Source organism: Cebus imitator, unplaced genomic scaffold (assembly GCF_001604975.1).
Source record: "Cebus imitator isolate Cc_AM_T3 unplaced genomic scaffold, Cebus_imitator-1.0 Scaffold399, whole genome shotgun sequence".
NCBI lineage: Eukaryota > Metazoa > Chordata > Mammalia > Primates > Cebidae > Cebus > Cebus imitator.
This window is the reverse complement of record NW_016107714.1, coordinates 1,293,549-1,312,947: the sequence shown is the minus strand read 5'-3', so window position 1 is coordinate 1,312,947 and position 19,399 is coordinate 1,293,549. Positions and strand designations below refer to the sequence as shown.

Genomic DNA, 19,399 nt, shown 5'->3' with positions numbered 1-19,399 from the left:
TGCATACTGCTTTTTTGCTACGTTACTGAAATGCCAGTCATCGAAATGAATACTGGTTGGTCCAGGTGCTGGCTGCAGATTGGCGCCACCTGGTGGCAGTTGCCTGCCTCACATTTCTGTGTTTGGGGCTGGGGAACTTGCAGAACATCCTGAGATTCCAGGAATCCTCAGATGACTGATATCATCTTGCCAGACTGGGAAGGCTGACCAGGGAGCATAATACAGTTTCAGGAGGTCCCTTTCTGTCTCTCTGCTTCCTGAAACAGGGTCTCGCCTCTCTACCACATCCACTTCCCCACCCAAAGTAAGAACCTTAACTTACCACTAGGAGCTTCCTGGTCGCCACCAGTTCTGGCCTGCCCACTTGGCTCCACTCTGTGACATAGCCCCTCCCCTTTGTTTCCTCAAAGCCTCACGACCATGGAATTTTGGGGCTTCACATATTTTCTAAAGATTTGAAGAGTGGAATAGGAATTGCAGCATAGGACAAAATTGTGTTTTCTTTAATTAGCACTCAGATACCACTGTTCTTTGCAATGCACTGAGTAGCCATCCCTGCAGGAAATGTCTTGCTGGCTGCGTCCTTTTGCAAGTCCCTCTTCCAACCACGGGGCTTGGGTGTACTGGTGCTCTTTCCTTCCCCTCTTTCCTAATATGTCATCTTTCTCTCTTTTTCTTGTTACCTGTACTCTTGATATTTTTTCCCAGATCAATTTAGCATTTTCACTCCCCCCGAATTAGGCTTCTGGCCTATTTTCTCCTATCCCAACACACAATAAGGTCCTTAGTCAACCCAAAGGCCATCTAAATTGTTGTCTCTCGGCAACGCAAAGCCTACAGAAACTTTAGAATTCAAGGTTTGTTTGTATTTCTTAACATATCTACCCAGTTGAGATTTCAGGCAGGATCATCAGCCACTGGCCTCCATGCACCCCATTACTATCCTTTCCCTAAGCAGACTGGAGGGAGGGAGCTTCTTCCTGTTTGAGTCTGTGTTTTAATGTCTCTTGTTAGAGCATCCCCAGACTCTGGAGCCATTCCTGGCAACACATGTTTTTCAGAATTTTTTTTTTTTTTTTTTTTTTTTGCCTAAGAGAGCTGCCCAAGAAAGAACCTGTAATGGGGCCATGAGGTCCAAGGCAAACCAGCAGCATTCACCACTACACTTCATCATGAGTGTCATGCTGGGAAGGGCCAGCAAATTTACAACCTGATATCTTCTGAGAAGCTGCAAACCTGGCAATAAATAACTGAGACCATTCTCCAACTTTCTGTGTAAGAAATGTGCAGGTCTGAATATATTTTATTTTTAAAAACTCAGTAAAATAATAATAAGAGATTTGTACTGTGATAGATAAAAGATGTATTACAAAGTCATAAAAATTGAGATGGTGCAGAGCTGACACCAGTAAGGAAGGACAGATGAAGGAAATAGAACAAAAGCCCAGAAACAGAGCCAGGAATACAGTGCGTGGTGTGTGCTCCAAGTGCAATTTCAAATCATCAAGAAAAGGATAGAGTATCCAATAAGTGGTCCTGGGAAAGCATAAACAATGTTGGAGAAAAAAAAATATTTGGAGTTTCTTCTCATAATACTCAACAAAACAAATCCTTAATGGGATGAACAGTTACAACGCAAATAATCAAATAAATCAATATCGGTAAAGCTTTTGTGATTTTGGAATGGAGAAGGTCCTTCTAAGTATAATACAATAGAAGCCATAAAGAGTTCTTCCAAATTAGGAAAGACAATATGAGCACCCCAATAGACAATTGGGTAAATTATACAAGCAGTTAGTTCACAAAAGAAGAAATGAAAAAAAAAATTTTTTTTGAGACTATGTCTTGCTCTGTCACCCAGGCTGGAGTGCAGTGGTGCAATCTTGGCTCACTGCAAACTTTACCTCCTGGGTTCAAGCAATTCTCTGTCACAGCCTCCTGAGTAGCTGGGATTACAGGCACCTGCTACCACACCAGGCGAATTTTTGTATTTTTATTAGAGACAGGGTTTCACCATCTTGGCCAGGCTGGTCTTGAACTCCCGACCACATGAGCCACCTGCCTCAGCCTCCCAAAGTGCTGGGATTACAGGCATGAGGCACTGTGCCCAGCCATGAAACTTATTTAAAAGCATAATTATTGATATGGTTTAGCTGTGTCTCCACCCAAACCTCATCTTGAATTCCCACATATTGTGAGAGGGACCTGGTGGGAGGTGATTGAGCCATGGGAGCACGTCTTTCCCATGCTATTCTCATGATAGTGAATAAGTCTCATGAGATCTGATAGTTTTAAAAGGAGGCGTTTCCCCGCACAAGTTCTCTTGTCCGCTGCCATGTGAGACGTGCCTTTCACCTTTCACCATGATTTTGAGGCCTCCCGAGCCACTTGGAACTGTAAGTCCAATAAAACTCTTTCTTTTGTAAATTGTGCACTCTCAGGTATGCCTTTATAAGCAGCATGAAAATTGACCAATACAACTATAAAATTGTAATTTACAATGAGTTAAGAATTATAATTAGAGAACCATGTATGACCTATCATGTTGGCAAACACTATGATACATGATAATGCCCAGTGCAGCTGTGCAAAGGCAAGAGTAGTCTCATAAACTGGTACAGACTGGCACATATTTTCCAGAAAATGACAGTATATATCAAACCCTTTAAAAACCCTTTAACTTCATTCTGGTGACTTTAACCCTAGGAAATAAAAATGGGAGCCACAACATATATTTGAATATGTTAATTTAGTTATCATTTAAATATTAGAACATTGTAAATAACTCAAATGTCCCAAATAGAAGAAATAGAAGACTTGGTAAATAACTATGGTAACTCCATGCAATAGAACATTCTTGCAGTTACTAAAAATTTTGTTATAGAAATATATTTATTGACATAAAAAGATGATTGTGATATAATGTTTTTAAAGTAGTCTAACAGTATGATTATGTGTGTACACATATGAGTGTGTGTAAGAAGATATCAGGAAGATATTAATCCATTTTACTGAATTTATTTCTAGGTTACATAATTAGAAAAACCTTTGAAGTTTTTTTCAATGCTTGTCTGTGTTTTCAAATCAACAATGAATATATAGTACTTGTAGTGAGAAGCCTATCTATCAAAGAACAAAGAGGTAAGGAAAGCTCAGGCACTCCGTCTGTCTGCCTGAAGGCTCTCATTCAAGCAGATGCTGGGCCAATTTCTGCAGAGGATGCTGTCAAGAGGGTTTCTTGCTGGATGAGGGGGACAAATCATGTGAGAATTCTCGTGTTTTTTGAAACCCAAGATAATGTTTTTCTATGAAATATTTCCTTGGTGCTGGTTTTGTGATGAGAAGAGAGTAGCACCACATGGGCTCTGCCTGGAAGGAACATTTAATTCAGTCAAGCAGATGAAATTGTCGTATATAAAAAGTAATCTGGAGAACAACACAACGAAATTCTGACTTGCGCAGTTTGAGCAGGGACTGCAGTAAGAATTTGCTTCATTTCCTGTCTTGTTCAAGCGTAGGTGTCAGTGTGACCTTCCCTCTGAGCAGCTGCCCCATGGGAATTGGCTCCACCAGGAGGCAGCAGCGTTTGAGCATGGGGATCCTGTGACCCAGTTCTTCCATGAATTAAATGCATGCGCTGGAGCATCCGCCTTGATTGGTCACCCCATCACGAGACTCTGGGACATTTCTGCCCAGAGCTTATGTGTGGATGGAGATGATGGAAGCTTGATCCTGGCCTATCTCAGAACAGGGAGATGGGACATGTACTCATGTCGCTATATCATGGGGCAGACTGTCAGAGAGGTACAGAGGGCTTCCTATCCCCTATCCTTTCAACCAAACACAGACAGCTTCCTTTGGCCCCTGGCCCCATTTAACGACTGCTCTCTCCCCTCCCTTTCATGGCCAAGTGTATTAAGAAATGAGTCTAAAAACACTGCCTCCACTTCCTCACTTTCCACTTGACTCACCAGGTCCACCGTCACCTCTGATGTTGCCCCTAAAATTGAATCTGCCCCTGGTCTCTGATGTACGGAAGCAGAGACCAAGTTCCCACCCTCATCCTCCCTCCTCTCGGAGGCAGGCTCTACCTGCCCCTGGAGTTTCTCTCCCTCCTGCCCCTCCCTCAGCTTCACCCGGACTTGCCCACCTTTCCCACCTCCATCCCTGCTCCACTATTGCCAGAGCACAAAGTATCTGACTGTGTTTATTCCCTGTTTAAAACCACTTCCTGGTTTTCCACCAACTTCAGAATAAATCACAACTCTGTGGTCTGTCATAAAAGGCCCTTTGTAATTTGCTTCTGTCTTCCCTTCCATCCAAGTCTTCTGGCACTTCCTCATATGGCCACGTTCTGTTCAGCTCGAATGACGTCCTAGTGCCCGCCTCATGCCAGGCTCCTCTCCCATGCCTTTGCACTTGCTGCCTCCCCCCCCATAGTGTCCACCTCACCTGCCTAACTCCTACTTGGATATTGGAGCTTAGCCAAGCAATTCCTCCTCCAGGAAGCTTCCCTAACCAGTTTGCTTAAATATCTCAGCATTGCATTGTGCACTTACACACATGCGCAAAACACTGAACCATTGTATTTACAGTTATTTTTAATTTTTACATTGTAGCTATGTTTGAAAAAGGCTCACTCGTACCCCTCCTCAATGTCTCCACTCCCCTTGAAAAAGTAACCACTGTCAGCCACTTCCACTGGCACACTCTGGCACTTCCCTGCAGACTGTGAGCTCTGGAAGAAGAAAACAACAACTAGAACTCTCCTCCGTGTCCCCAGTCCCTAGCATAGGACCAGGTATAGAATAGGTGCTGAATCAATCTTTGCTGAAGTTATCAATCAACCATTACAATTGTTGCCTGCCTGCAAGAGAACTTTCAAAGGTCTTTGGAATTTGGCTCTAACATCCAGATGTGAATGAACCAAGAAATACATGAGTATTACTTTCCTTTACTATCAAGAAGCCACAGTGACCTGCAGTTTTTTTTTCTAGGAAGTAAAAAGTCAAGCATTAGCAACATGCTGTGAGAAGGAGAGAGAGCCTGAGGGACCTTTGAGGAAGAGCAGAAGGAACAAGGCTGCTCAGCTCGTATGACATGAGAGATGGCTTCAAAAGCCCTCAATGCAAAGGGGTCCCTGGGGAACAGCAGGTTCATGGTCACCTTGTGTTTGCAGGACCATCCCAGGAGGTTTACAGATTCAGGTTTGCTTGTGACCTGAGACAAATACAGGACCACAGGTTTTCACTCTCGGTTTAAGGAGGAACTGCATCAGTCACAGCTGCCAGCATCAGAAGTCTCAATGCCAATGATTCTCAGCCCTGGCTGCACAGGAGTATCACCTGGGAGCTTCTAGATCTCTGGTGCCTAAAGTTGCACTGCAGGCCAATTAAATCAGAAGCACTAGAGTGGGATCTACACACTGGAATTTTTCAAGGCTCTGCGGGTGATTCCAACGTGCATCCAAGACCAAGAGCTGTGTGCTTCAAACTTGGGTGTACGCAGGAATTACTGGGTAGTTTTGGTAAAATGTGTATTCTGATTTTGTCCCTCTGAGGTGAAACCTGAGGGTCTGCATCTCTAATAAGTTTCCAAGGGTCGCTGATGTAGCTCAGCTTTGGAAGTAGTGAGCAGCATGTCACAGGGGGTATTCAAGAAGATGCTAGATGATTATGTGATGTGGATATTGCAAAGAAGGATAAGGCACTGGATCGGGGTCGGGATTGTATCAATGCTCTTGGGCCTTTCTGTAACAGCTGAAATTGTCTACCCACCCATCCCCAAACAACACCATCCACAGAAAGCCAATATATAAACTCAGCAAAGCAGAGCTATCTCATTAGAATAAAGATGGAGAACCCAGAGCTGTGCCTTTTTGGCCACCTTCTTCTCCTACCTTAAGACACCTAGAGTCTCCACCAAGTACATTATGAAGACACCTAGTGATTATTTAATAAACCTATCAACCTTGATTTCAAATGCTGAGGATTATTTCAGAAACTGAAACTGTTCTTGTTTTTGACAACAGTCTCAACTAGTAAGACATAAGGAAACCCAGATTAGTGACCATGAAGCTATCACAGCATTGAGGACAAGGGAATCTGCAGGATTTGGGGCTACATGGTCTGCATTCAGCAAGCTTATCCTGTAAAATGTGTCAAGCCCCATTCACTGCTTACAGGAACAAACAAAGGCATAAAATTGTTCCTTGATCCTTCCTTCTGAAAGTTCTGATAAGTCCATCAGCAGGATTTGATGATCAAAATCATTGTGCTGGTTTCTCTGATGTCTATGACAACCCAGCACATATCTTACCAGGTGGGAGCCAGGCAGTCCCTTCTTTTGTTGCCTCTTGCTGTTGCTGTTATGCTCACTTGCAGGGCATCCTCAACCCCAGACCTCTTCTCCCAAGGCAGATATTAATTCTGAGAGCTGGTAAAATCCTAACTGGTAGAAATCTAGGAAATAGCAGAATGAAAGTGAAAGCAAGCATGGAGCCACACTAAATAAGATCATCCTGGTTCATTGACCCACTCTCTAAAATAATGACTTTGACAAATATATACATATAAATAGGTGTATCTCCAGTTAACTACAAGATATGGTTTAAAAAAAAAACAACAACGTTTTCTAAAAAGACATCAAGGTGAAAAATGTATTTACATTTTCTAATAATGGAATTTCTTTCATTTAACCTACATTCATTTATAATTTTTGATAACTTGGACACTGTTTGGATTGAGCATTTACAATTTCCATGCAAATGGGGTTTATCTGAGCAATATTTAGAAGGATATGTTTAACCTTTGATCCTGTCCAGAGATCAAATCTGCCTTTCATTTTTTGGTGGGGAGGTGGCACGGGGAAGGTGTAGCTGTCAAGTAGGGGAGCAAAAGACTGCAAACCTGGAAACCTAGAATGCCAGCTTAGCTCAATTTTTCTTACATAATTTATTATTAATTTTTTTATTGTGATAAAATATGCATAACAAAATTTGCTGTTTTGTAGTGTCCCATTCAGCGACATTAAGTACATTCACAATGTTGTACAACCATCACCACTATCCATTTCCAGAGCTACTTCTTTATTTCAACCTTTCTGTAACAGCTGAAATTTTCTGCCCACCCACCCCCAAACAAAATCATCCACATCTTTATCTCAAACAGATTCTGTACCCATTGGACAATAACTCCCATCTCCTCCCTCCAACTCCTGGTAACCTCTCATCTACTTTTTGTCTCCATGAATTTGCCTATTCTAGGCAGAGCGTATAAGTGGAATCCTGCAGTGCTTTTTTTGGTGTGTTTGGCTTATTCACGCTTTCAGGCTTCATCCATGTTGTAGCACAGGTCATCACGTCCTTCATTTTTAAGGTTGAATGATATTCCATTGCATGTATAAGCCACATTTTGTTTGTCCATTCATCTGTTCATGGGCATTTGGGTTGTTTCCACATTTTAGCTATTGTGAATGATGTCATGTAGATTCAAACAATGTCTGTTTGAGTCCTGGCTTTCAATTTTTAGTATCTATACCTAAAAATAGAATTGCTGGATTCTATTTCTATGTTGTATTTAAGTATCCCTATAGGAACATGGAAAAACCAATGCTCTTGACGGTAACACCCTTTAGCTGAAATTAAGCCCATATTTTTTGTTGTTTTCAAATAATAACAAAATTACTTTTGCTTCTTAAAAAGGGAATGATTTTTAAAAGGCTGGAAAATTATGTTTATATATTTATCTTCGCATGTTCATAATGACCAGATCTGTGATTTCACGAAGGGAAAGTGCAGATTGTATTTTGTATTCAGGTATGGTGAGGCCAACAGATTAGGGCATGGTTGCCATGGAAAGACACTTTATTACTCACAGTTCCCAAGCTGAAGGGGCATGGCCCCACACCAAACCAAGCCACACAGGAAGGCCTTTACTGGGGTTTCCTCAGGAAGGAGCTGGCAAGGCCAGGTACACAGATTTAGGATTGGCTGGTTTGAATAACCTCAACAGGCTCCAGGCTGTAGGAGGGGCCCCTCATTGTTTGATGCCTGCCTTAGGGTGATTAGGGTAGGAAAATAGTGTCCTACCCTGTAAGAGCCCAAGAAAGTGAGCAAGTGGAAGCTTGGGCTTTGTTTCCGTTCGTTTGCATATGAAAGGCACCCAAGTGGAAACTTGTTTGTTTTCTCAAGGAATTAGCTGCGCCTGAGTCAGTTCCTCCCTGAGCTGCAGGGCCCCAGATGCTAAAGCATCAGATACAGAACCAGAAAACCCAGTTAATACACACTTTAATAAAGTCATTAAATCATGGACAACAAAGGAGTCCCAACAGGCTTCCAGACCTAGGGTCTGAAACAGTTCTCGGTGCTAGCCGTCTATTAGAATAACTTGGGGGAAGTTTCTAAAATATAATTTCCTGCTCCCACACCCAAGCCACTTGGATGAATCACTCATTTTAAAAGTTTCCCTGGTGAGTCTCTTGTGCATTTGGGGTTGAGAACTGTTGGCCTAAGGCAATGTTTCTCAAAGTCTGAACCACAAACAGCAACAGCAGCACCTCTTGAGAACTTGTTAGAAATGCAGATTCTCAGGCTCACCCCAGCCCTGCTGAGTCAGGAACTCCGAGTGGGACCCAGCCCTGTGCGGTTGTAGAAGCCCTCCAGGTGATTCTGAAGCCCACTCGAGATTGAGGACCACTGGTCCAGGGTAAGGAGCATCAGGGAGTTGGCCGTAGAGTCCCTCCCATCACACTCCAACCCAGTCTCTCTCAGTGCCCTGCAGCAATGTCTTGGCAAAGCTCAGCTAACATGTTTTGGTCACGAAGTATCAGTCTGCATGAAGCAGGGCTGTTATTCCAGATGGGAGAGGTTGGTGCAATTTGGAGGTTTTTAGGTTCTCCTTGTTCCTGTAGTCTCCAAACATTTTGCTTACAAGCAATGTCATTACAGTGACCAGGAGGGACTGAGATCAGCCAGGAAGCACAATATGCAGTCCTCACCTTGGTGGCTGGAGAGCCCTGAGGCTCCTGCAGGAGGCGACAATTCAGAGGGCTTTGAAAGCCAGGTGAGACTGGAGCAGCCTGTCTGCACAAAACACATGCACCCAGCACTCTGCTTGGCGCAATCTGTGATTTATCACTTAAGTGCTCTTCAAGTATCTTCAAATGCAAATTTTATATGCAGAGGGACTGAATAAGCAGCAAAAACTGTGGGGCTTTACAAAGAAGTGATTTAAACCAAACAGTATCTAAAAAGGAGAGATTGAGTGAATAAGTGGGTTTTCCTCACTAGAAGAAAATCATCACATAGAATAAGCATGTGTAAACAGAGTGGCTGAAAAAAATCATTGAATGGCTTTTCTTCATTGACAAGAAGCTGGCTTTCTGACGTCACAGACCTGACTTCTAATCTCAGCTCCTCCCTTTACCAGCTGTGCATTTGGAAAAATTAATTGAATTCTAAACTTTGGTTTCCTCATCTACAAAATGGGATTGATAGTACCTACCCAATCATTTGCTTTAAGGATTAAATAAGATAATGCTAGTAAAAGGCTTGGCTTTGTGCTTTTCATCAACTCAAATTTAACTACCATTTCTGCTATTAACACTGCCATTAGCATTATTATTAGCACAGTGACCTAGAGTAAGTGCCCCCAAATATTAGCTCTTCTTCCTAGCAGTAGTAGTAGTATTAGGATTTCCACATATTTAAGTCTTCTACCTAGAAGGAGCCTTTCCTTTAACAGAAAAGGATACATTGTGCTGCTGTAACAAACCTCAACATCTCAGCGGCTTAACACCACACAAATTTATTTCTTGCTCATGTCCCAGGCGAATGTGAGGCGATTGGCATCTGTCCTCCAAGTGGTACAGGTTCTATCTGAAGATACACCCTTAAAGTCCAGGCTTAGAAATGGGTTGCACTATGTGACTTTCACCCACCCACTAATCCTACTTCTAGTTCTTGGATTGGTCTTACCTCTCTCCTTCAAGCTAATTATTCTGATGCCCATAAATCTCCTTATCACATAGCATGAACTGGGCCTTATCAACCATCATGGTAGATCTCAACTGAATGTACTAGTTGGTCTACAACCCTGCACTAAATTGAGCATAAGTGTGGCCTGGCAGGTAGGAATTGAGTGGTATAATCACCTCCTTCATTCTAGAAATTATACTTCTATTAATGTAGCCTGAGTTTGCATTCTTTTTCGGGGAGAGGGAAAGTGATATTGAACTGAATATCAACTGAAATTACTATAGGTATACAACGGATTCAGTTTCCTGTCATCAATATTTTCTTTTTTCTTTTTTCAATCTGAACAGGAGTATCCATTATGGAAAAAGTCCACAAGAAAAACATAAATTGAAAAGAATTGTTTTCTGTAGTGTATTCATTAGTGTCACCCATCCACTCTATGCAGGTGGCAAGTCTCCCTGGATTGTGCTTTAAAGCCCAAGCTTATTAATGGCAAATGCTGAGAAAAGTGGCTGCCAAGCCTTGACTGCCCCTGCAATAACAATAACAAAAAAAAAATCTAAAATAATAAGTATCTTATACTGACCTTTCCTGTTCACCTTGATGTAGGTACCACATCTGTGTGACTGTGCTGATCTACTTCCTCCCCCTGCTGGTGATTGGCTATGCATACACCGTAGTGGGAATCACACTATGGGCCAGTGAGATCCCTGGGGACTCCTCTGACCGTTACCACGAGCAAGTCTCTGCCAAGCGCAAGGTGAGCGGGGGACAAGCTGCGCTAACCCACCCCAACTGGCACAGACAACAGGCTGTCGAGTAGTGATAAAACACTGGTGAGACCCCGAGGCAGCACGCACAAAATATCCCTAGGTCCGGGGGGAACAACAGAGAGGAGGGGAGGGATCTTTCTTCAGTGTCTTTGCAACCCAGGTCTGGCTGGACAGGCATGAGCCACCTTGCTTGCTCTTTAAGAGTAATTGCAACCTGCTGATCCATTAACACACACATGCGTGCACATACACACACACTCAAAAAAAGCAGTGAAGAGTTATTTGATCCTCTTTTTACTATTTATTTAAAGCTTGACAAGATAATACATTCACATGGTTCAAACATCAAAAAGCATTCAAAGAAACAAATTTATAGTGATGAAAAATGGATCAGGAGTTGCCAGGAGTTAGTGTTTGGGGGCTTGGGGAGAGTGGCCTATAAACAGAGGGTGTGAGGGCATGAATGAGTTTCTTTGCAGTGATGGAGCAGCTCTGTATGCTGACAGTGGTGGTGTTTTTATCTATATTTGTGATGAAATTTCATAGATCTATACATCAAAATAAGAGTGCATATAAAAACCGGCAAAAACCCAAAGAGAGTCAGTAGTTAGGCAAAGGGTCAGTGTCCTGGTTTTGATAATGGAGCATGGTTACGTGACATGATATCACTGGAGGAAGTCAGGTGAAGAGCACCTGGAACTGTTCTGCGTTACTTTTGCAACTTCTTGAGGGCCTTAAATTAGTTCAAAATGAAACGTTGAAAAAAAATTAAATTCTTATCAGGGAAAGCCTCTCTCCCTTCTAGATCTGCCATCTACCCAGGTCCCAAGCTTACACACACACACACACACACAGAGATATGCACACAATGGTAACCATTGCTATCAGTTTCTTAACCCTTCTAGATATTGGCATTTATAAGCAACTAAATATATATTATTTTCTCTTCTTTTTTACACAAATAGTAAATACACATTGTTCTCCTCACTTTTTTCACTTAAAATTGACAAGATTTTTGAAAATCAGTATATAAAGAGCTTACTCATTACTTTTTTTTCCCCCTTTGGTACGTCTTTGCATAGTATTCTCTGTTGATACTTCTCTGCATAGCATTGTATGAATGCTGCAGAGTTCTTTGCTAAGGATGTCTTGGTAATAAGAAAGAAAAAATTACATCATCCAGTGTCTTAGTCCATTGGGCTGCTATAACAAAATGCCTTTGACTGGGAGCTTATAAACAACAGAAATTGATTCCTCACAGCTCTGGTAGCTGGAAGGCCCAAGGTCAAAGCAGAAACAGATTTGGTGTTTTACGGGGGCCTGCTTCATGGTTCACGGATAACACTTTCTATGTCCTCAGATGGTAGAAGAGGCGAGGGGTCTCTCTCAGGCCTATTTTACAAGGACACTAATTTAATTCATGAGGGCTCTGACTTGAAGACCTAATCTGTTCCCAAAGGCCACCTCCTAATACCATCACCTTAAGGGTTAGGATTTCAACATATTAATTTGAAGCTACATAAATATTCAGATCATAGTGCCCAGTATTCACAAAACCTCTTTTAAATCCCTTTTAAACTTCTGGCACTCTCTGACCACAGCTAGTCAAATCTTTTCCCTTCTCCTTCCCTACCCACCTCAGTCTCCAAACCAAGCAGCTTGCCCTAACTCATCAAGTCTCCCCTCGCCCCACTCCTTCTGCTGTGCCCGCCCACCCAGCTCCCTGCCCCAGGCCTTTCCCTCCTGTACACCCTTTCACCTTTGCTCATTAATTTTTCTCCCTGGGTTTCTCCAGTCATGAAGGATCATGTAACACAGTAGTCCCCAAATGTGCGCATGCATCAGAATCACCTGAAGGGTTTGTCAAACTTAGAATTTTGTGTCCTATCCCCAGAGTTTCTGATTCAGTAAGTCTGAAATAGGGCCCAAGAATCTGCATTGCTAACAAGTTCCCAGGGGATGGTGATGATGCCGGTTTTGGGACCACACTCTGAGAACAGCTGACTTAACCGGTCCTGTAGCACCACCATGGTAAGGACCCTTCCTCCTCCTTGAAGGGACTTATTTTAAATACTTCCCACTTCATCCCATACTGTGCGCAGCGAGGCCGTGGGGGGAGAGAGGAAGCAGCCATGAGAGACGAGGATGTGTGCTGGTGGCCTCACAGGTCTCACCCTCTTGCCAGGTGGTCAAAATGATGATCGTCGTGGTGTGCACCTTCGCCATCTGCTGGCTGCCCTTCCACATCTTCTTCCTCCTGCCCTACATCAACCCGGATCTATACCTGAAGAAGTTTATCCAGCAGGTCTACCTGGCTATCATGTGGCTGGCCATGAGCTCCACTATGTACAACCCCATCATCTACTGCTGCCTCAATGACAGGTGAGGATCCCAACCCCATAAGCTCTCCAGAGGCCACAAAACCATGTATCCACACGGGGGCCAAGGAGCCATCCTAAACGAGTAAACCCAGCTGTGAAACAAGAGGGAGAAGTGGGGACTGCAGCCAACTTGCCATACCACACCACTCAGCCTGGCTGATTATCACCATCCAGGAATGGGACCCCAGGGTGGACTGATTTTTTTTTCTTTTCCAAGGGGAACCAGAAATCCATATTATTGTGCAAAGTCTTCTGATTTTTAAATACTGGCAACTAGTGGGGAGTTAAAAACTTCTGTGGTTAATGTGTATAAAGCAGGTCCGCAAGCTGGATCCAGTCTCCAGGCCATGGACCGTGAGTTTGTTCACTCTGCTTTATGGATCCATCGCGCAGGGGGCTATGTATGCAGAAGGCGAATTCCATCACCCACAGAGCACATTCGCCCTCTCTGATCTCTCACTGTCTTCTTCCCCTTCCATCTTATAATCCGGGCAGCTTTACCCACTTTCTTCCAGCAGGTCCTGCAGGACAAGGTAAGGCAAAAAGGAGTTGTGACCCAGAGGCCTGATTCCTGCCCTCACTTAGTCAAACAGGCTGGGGAGAGCCATCCTGTAGCAGAAGCCAAGCTCAGACAAGTAAGAGAAGGCGAGGCCTAGAGGGAATTCACCATGGGTGCAGAGGGCTCCCAAGAGCAGCCTGGGACACACAGTGGCTACAGCACAGTCTGTCTTCCAGAGCACCACCCCAGCCTCTGGGTGGGAGAGGACACGGGAGAGGAAGGAGAGGAATAAAATGCTTGTTACCGTCTATATCCACCAGTCCTCAGCCTGTAAGGTGCCTTCTGTGAATTAGACACTAGGGTACTAGGAATTTGGGGAGAGACATTCTCTTCAACTTGTCTAAATGGTCTCTGTTAGTCTAACTCACAGATTTACCCTTGCTTCTAAGAGTTTCATGACCTGCCTATACTTTTTTTAGGTTAAATCTAACAGCATGACTTTAAATAAAGTCTGATTCTCCCTATTTAACAACCAGGGAAACTGAGGCACACTGAAGGAACATGATTGGCAGAGAGTCCTCCTTCAGTCAACGGGCTACTTGAGGGAAAGGACTGAGTCTTGACATGTGTTTTTACCACCCAGTAACTAGCACAGTACCAGGCACATACTAAATACTTGATGAATGTGTTTTATTGATGTAGAATTGACCCAAAGTGGGCTGACCCCATGCCAGAAGATATGGCATAGTTCAGGGCCACCCCTAGGAAAGACATATTTCACATGAAGCTGGTTCCAGTCTTGGATTTTTTTATTTTTTTATTTTTATTGTTTTTTCTTATTTCTTTTTTTATAAAGATGGGGTTTCACCATGATAGCCAGGCTGGTCTTGAACTCCTGACCTCAGGTGATCCACCCACCTCGGCCTCCCAAAGTGCTAGGATTACAGGCGTGAGCCACAGCGCCCGGGGGATTTTTTTTTTTTTTTTTTTAGTCTTGGATTTGACCTTGTTGACCTTAAGCCTTTTTGATCTCAGCATCTCCAGCTGTCCGTTAATTTGTAAAATAATAACAGAATCACGGTTGGGTATATCCATCTGTTAAGGAGCTGGTGCAGTGGTGGGCAGCCCTCTGAGCAGGCCATCCCAAAGGGTCACCTCTTCATCTGCTCTCTTTCCAGGTTCCGTCTGGGTTTCAAGCATGCCTTCCGGTGCTGCCCCTTCATCAGCGCCGGCAACTATGAGGGGCTAGAAATGAAATCTACCCGGTACCTCCAGACCCAGGGCAGTGTGTATAAAGTCAGCCGCCTGGAGACCACCATCTCCACAGTGGTGGGGGGCCACGAGGAGGAGCCAGAGGATGGCCCCAAGGCCACACCCTCATCCCTAGACCTGACCTCCAACTGCTCCTCACGAAGCGACTCCAAGACCGTGACGGAGAGCTTCAGCTTCTCCTCCAATGTGATCTCCTAGGCCACAGGGCCTTCGGCAGCTGCAGCCCCCACCTTCTTTGTCCTGCCTGCCTTCATGCATGGAAATTCCCTTCATCTGGAACCATCAGAAATACCCTCACATTGGGGCTTGCAAAAAGGGTCAGTATGGCTTAGGGAAAACTTTTCATCCTGGAGTAAAAAAAATCTCAATTCTTTCCTACCTTTGCCACCGTCATGCTGTGTGACTCAAACCAAATCACTGAACTTTGCTGGGCCTGTAAAATAAAAGGTTGGACCAGCTTTTCCCAAAAGCCCATTCATTCCATGATTCTAAAAGTGACTTTGGCTGCATGCGAGTGCTCATTTCAGGATGAATTCTGCAGCACAGCTGCAGACCCGGAAGACTCATTTTCCTGGAGCCCTGTCTTACTTCAATAAAGTTGATCTCAGATTAGCCTCCTGCAGCTGGAGGCTCCCATCACCCCAGCCTACACTTGACAGGCTGAACAAAATAAGGCACCACATAACATCTTAAATGAAAAATTTAGCCCTGTCTTCTAAGTCTCTGTGAAAAGAAACATATGTCTTCCCCCTGTTTGGTATCTCAGTATTTCAATGCATTTATACATCGTGAGATTGAGAACCTCAGGTTTCCGTGTTATGTCCCCTGTGACTATCCTGAGAAGCCAATGCAAGCAGAATATGTCCACTGATGCCTGCTAATGTCTCGTACAGACCAGGAAGTGGGAGATATGCACTACATTTGATGTGTAGCTGAGCCTCTTTTCCTACTTGTAAACAAGGGGGCTGAGCTAGATGATCCAAGTGTCTCTTCGAATCTTAAGGATTATACGAGTTTTGTTTGTTTGTTTGTTTGTTTTATCAAAAAAAAAACTGGTGGTCTCAGAAAGAATAGCAGTGAGTCTCGTAACTAATAGCCAGTTCCTGGAGTTGTGGCAACTGCTAAGACCATCTGTAACTATCTGTCTCAGACATTCTCCGATTTATCTTAAAATCCCGAGTACATTCCTTCTCCTGGAAGGTTCTGGCTTTTGACAGAGCAGAGGACTTCATCCCAAAGCCTGCATCCATCCAGCTCTAGCAGGCTGAATTTCACAGCTACAGAACACTGTCAGAGAAGACAAACGTGGGTTTCCTGCTTTGACCTTTTGAGTATTTTAGGGTGGGGGCCTTAACCTTGATTCTTAATTTTACACTCGCATCGTGCTCGTATGTGCAGCATGCAAGAAGGCTGCACTTTGCAGCTGCACTTCTGGAAAGAGGGCATCTTGCATCTTCCCTTTAGACTCTCTGAATCTCCCTCCCTGCCCCCATGGCTTTGCCAGCTTCCTGTTTCTAAGGGGTAGAATGACTCACCAACCTTAAAGGACAGTCAGTCTTCTAAGAGCCATGAACTGAATGCTTTATATCCTAATTCAGATTTAGAGTTTCCAGAAGGTGAGCACGCAGGATTTTTTTTCTGTCTCCCAGATCTGTGTTTTGTCCAGATATGGCTGGAAGCACAAACGTCACGTAACATCCATGAATGTCCTCCTGGTAGTTTGCACAATGGATGCACACATGCCGCATCCATAGCATTAAGGGGAGAACAATGAGTGGTTCTCCCCTTTGCAGCCCTTGCCAGCCCTGCTGGCTCTAATTCTACCAGAGCATCCACAGGCCTGGGGGAAGAAGCAACAGTATAAGCCAGAAAACCTCGAGAACCATATTCTCCAAAGCAGCATGGAAAGTATTAAATAAACTAAGCAAAGCCAGATCACTGCAGATATATAAATGGAAGACAAAATTTAGCAGCAACAAAAGTTAGTGCCCTAAGTATTAGTCATACTTCCAATAGAAAATCTTGCTGTGTATGGATTACTCACTTTGGAGGGATGTAAATAACTAGCATGATTATAAAACGTTCCTAAGAAGACGGTGTCAAGAGGTTGGAGACATCCCATCTGCAGAAGAGAAGGTTAGAGTTGAGCTCAACGAGGATTAACTGAGTACCTGCTCTGGACTTTGCCCTGAGTTGGGCACACACAGCTCCTTCAGCTCTTGAGGAGCCTACCCTTTTGGCCATCACTAACCAACTCAACAGTCCTAGTGAGTCCAGGTTGCCCAGCAGGTGTGGAGGCATCTGAGAGGGCAGATTCTCCACAAAATTCTACAAACCCACACTCAACCCGGGCAGTCAAGCCAAAGACTGGGACCTTCAGAGAGCCTCTGGAATGAGAGTTCTTAGGTAATCCCAAAGGGAACTGTCAGTCAGTCCAGGGGACCTAGAGGAATGTGGTTGAACAGCATCATCTCTGTGCATGGGAAGAGGGAAAGTGGGTGGTCCTGGGCAGTTTCCAATATGGCAAAACTTCTTGGAGAGTGCCAGCAACCCTTCCTCTGACCCAGTCTCCAATGTCCACTAACTTATAAAAATGTCATCAGCTCACACATGTGAGAAACACAATGCTTTGTACTATGCATGGGTCTCATTCTTATTCTAGAAATGCATCACCCTGTGTTTATCTCCTGAGTGTGTTTCCTTGGTGCAATGTCCAGTAGTAATAGAATATGAAACCTCAAGGAGCCATCTTCGTTATGTGACTTCCAAAATGTGGGATCCCATTGCTGTCACTGTGATGTTTGTATTGTGCCAATCTCTTTCTCCTCCTCCTCCTCCTCATGCTTTCTCAGGGAGGAGCCCTGATGTATTTCACGAACTCACAGTTCCTAGACCACAGTAACTGAGGCATGGTGGGGGACTTTATGGGAGGAGCTAGAGAACAAGAGTCTTTCTCCTCCTTATTAGCCAACGGAATGCTAAGAGATAAGGACTGAGTGGAATCCTGGGGAAAGGGGACTCAGGAGCTGACCTCATTGGCCTGATTTGCAGGGAGAAGAGTATAAGCAGAGGGGTCATTCCTGAGGTTTCCATGATTTCCAGCCTGGGATCCTGGAAAGAATCTCTATACAGAAATAAATTGCGTGTTTCACTCTTACCTGCCTCTGTCTCTTCTCTAGAAGTCCTAAACATCCTATAGGACGCTAAATGGGATGGGTACTAGGAACCCTAATAACTTGCGTAACTAGGAGGATGGAACCAATGTTCAGAAATCTCTTAACTCTGTGATGAAATGGGTTGGGAAGATGTGGAAACTGTTCCCAGGTCAGGTTGAGATCTGGGAAGGGAGGTGAGATGATGTGAAATGACAGTGATGTTGCCTGTGAATACAGCCGTGTCCGGATGCAGACATGACAACAGAGTTACAAGCACAAAAGTTTTCTTCAGGCAGGAGGTTGGGGGGAGTAAACATCTGGGAAAGACAAAGGGGAAAGAAAGCAGAAGTACTCAGGGACAGTCTTCAGACCACCATGCAGATCTGATGCCTGGGAAAAAGAGGGCTGGTTAGGAAGAGCCTCAGACTGTAGTGCAGCTCCCAGCCCAGCATGTGCAAATATTGCTCAGAGAGACATTGCACGTTAGCAGAAATGGCCAGGCCTGATACCGTGCCGTACTCAGCCACGGACTGGGGCTCTCTGGGGAAAGTGCTGTGTGTTTGAACACCATGGTGGATGCCGAAGCCCTGCAGCTAGAGGCTGTCAGCCGACCACTGACATTCTTCCTCAAAGGGGGATCTGAACCATGTATCTCCACAACTACCACCCAAGCTTTGATCCAGCCCCCTGCGTTGAAAACACATGTCAGGAAACCTGTGGCAGGCTTTGAAACATCAGTGATAATCCCTGTGAGCCCTGGCAATCTGCTTCCTATGCCCTCAGTTGCTTGTCCCCCTTGCCACCTCATCCCCAGCAGCTCTAGCAAAAGAACAACAAGCAGCAGGTAACAGACTTGTAGTGGCAATGACTGCAAAAGCACTGAAAGAGAGTTTTGAGAACATAGACAGCTATCCAACAGGTCAGTATCAGAAGCAAGTAATAAAGATGTTTTATTTAAATTGAGGCATTTTCAATGGGGGTACGTGGATAAGATTTAAGGAATCAGTAAGTCCGCTCCAAGATCCCCAGAAATCATATGTAAAACATTGTGTGTGTTTAATAAGACGTGCAATTAAAGCTGAATCTTCTCAAAAGAAATCATTCACCCTCTGTTCCCCAGGAGGAGAAGAAAATTTAAATTGTTTATAAAAGAGTGGCAAGGAACCTGGAGACTTTCAGAGCGGTGAGAGGCAGATGAGCCCCGGGAGAACCAGAATGGTTGCTGGGAAGCTAGAAACAGCTTTGGAATGAAATCATAGCTCACTTCAGATACTCAGATGACTTAAAACTGTTGAATGTCATTTAAAATATTGGTGGCAATAAAAATGCCAAATTCATGATAA

At 44.1% G+C, this 19,399-nt stretch overlaps 1 protein-coding gene across 1 annotated transcript in view; it reads left to right on the top strand.

Annotated features, from left to right (window-relative positions):
• The window catches only part of TACR1 (tachykinin receptor 1), a 139,587-nt gene extending 121,529 nt beyond the window's left edge, over positions 1 to 18,058 (top strand). The window contains exons 3-5 of the mRNA XM_017508779.2: positions 10,586 to 10,736; positions 12,935 to 13,131; positions 14,808 to 18,058. Of these exons, the coding sequence (XP_017364268.1) occupies positions 10,586 to 10,736; positions 12,935 to 13,131; positions 14,808 to 15,099 (640 nt within the window). The 3' untranslated portion in view covers positions 15,100 to 18,058. The remainder of the gene's footprint in view (positions 1 to 10,585; positions 10,737 to 12,934; positions 13,132 to 14,807) is intronic.
• Positions 18,059 to 19,399: the final 1,341 nt, after the last annotated feature.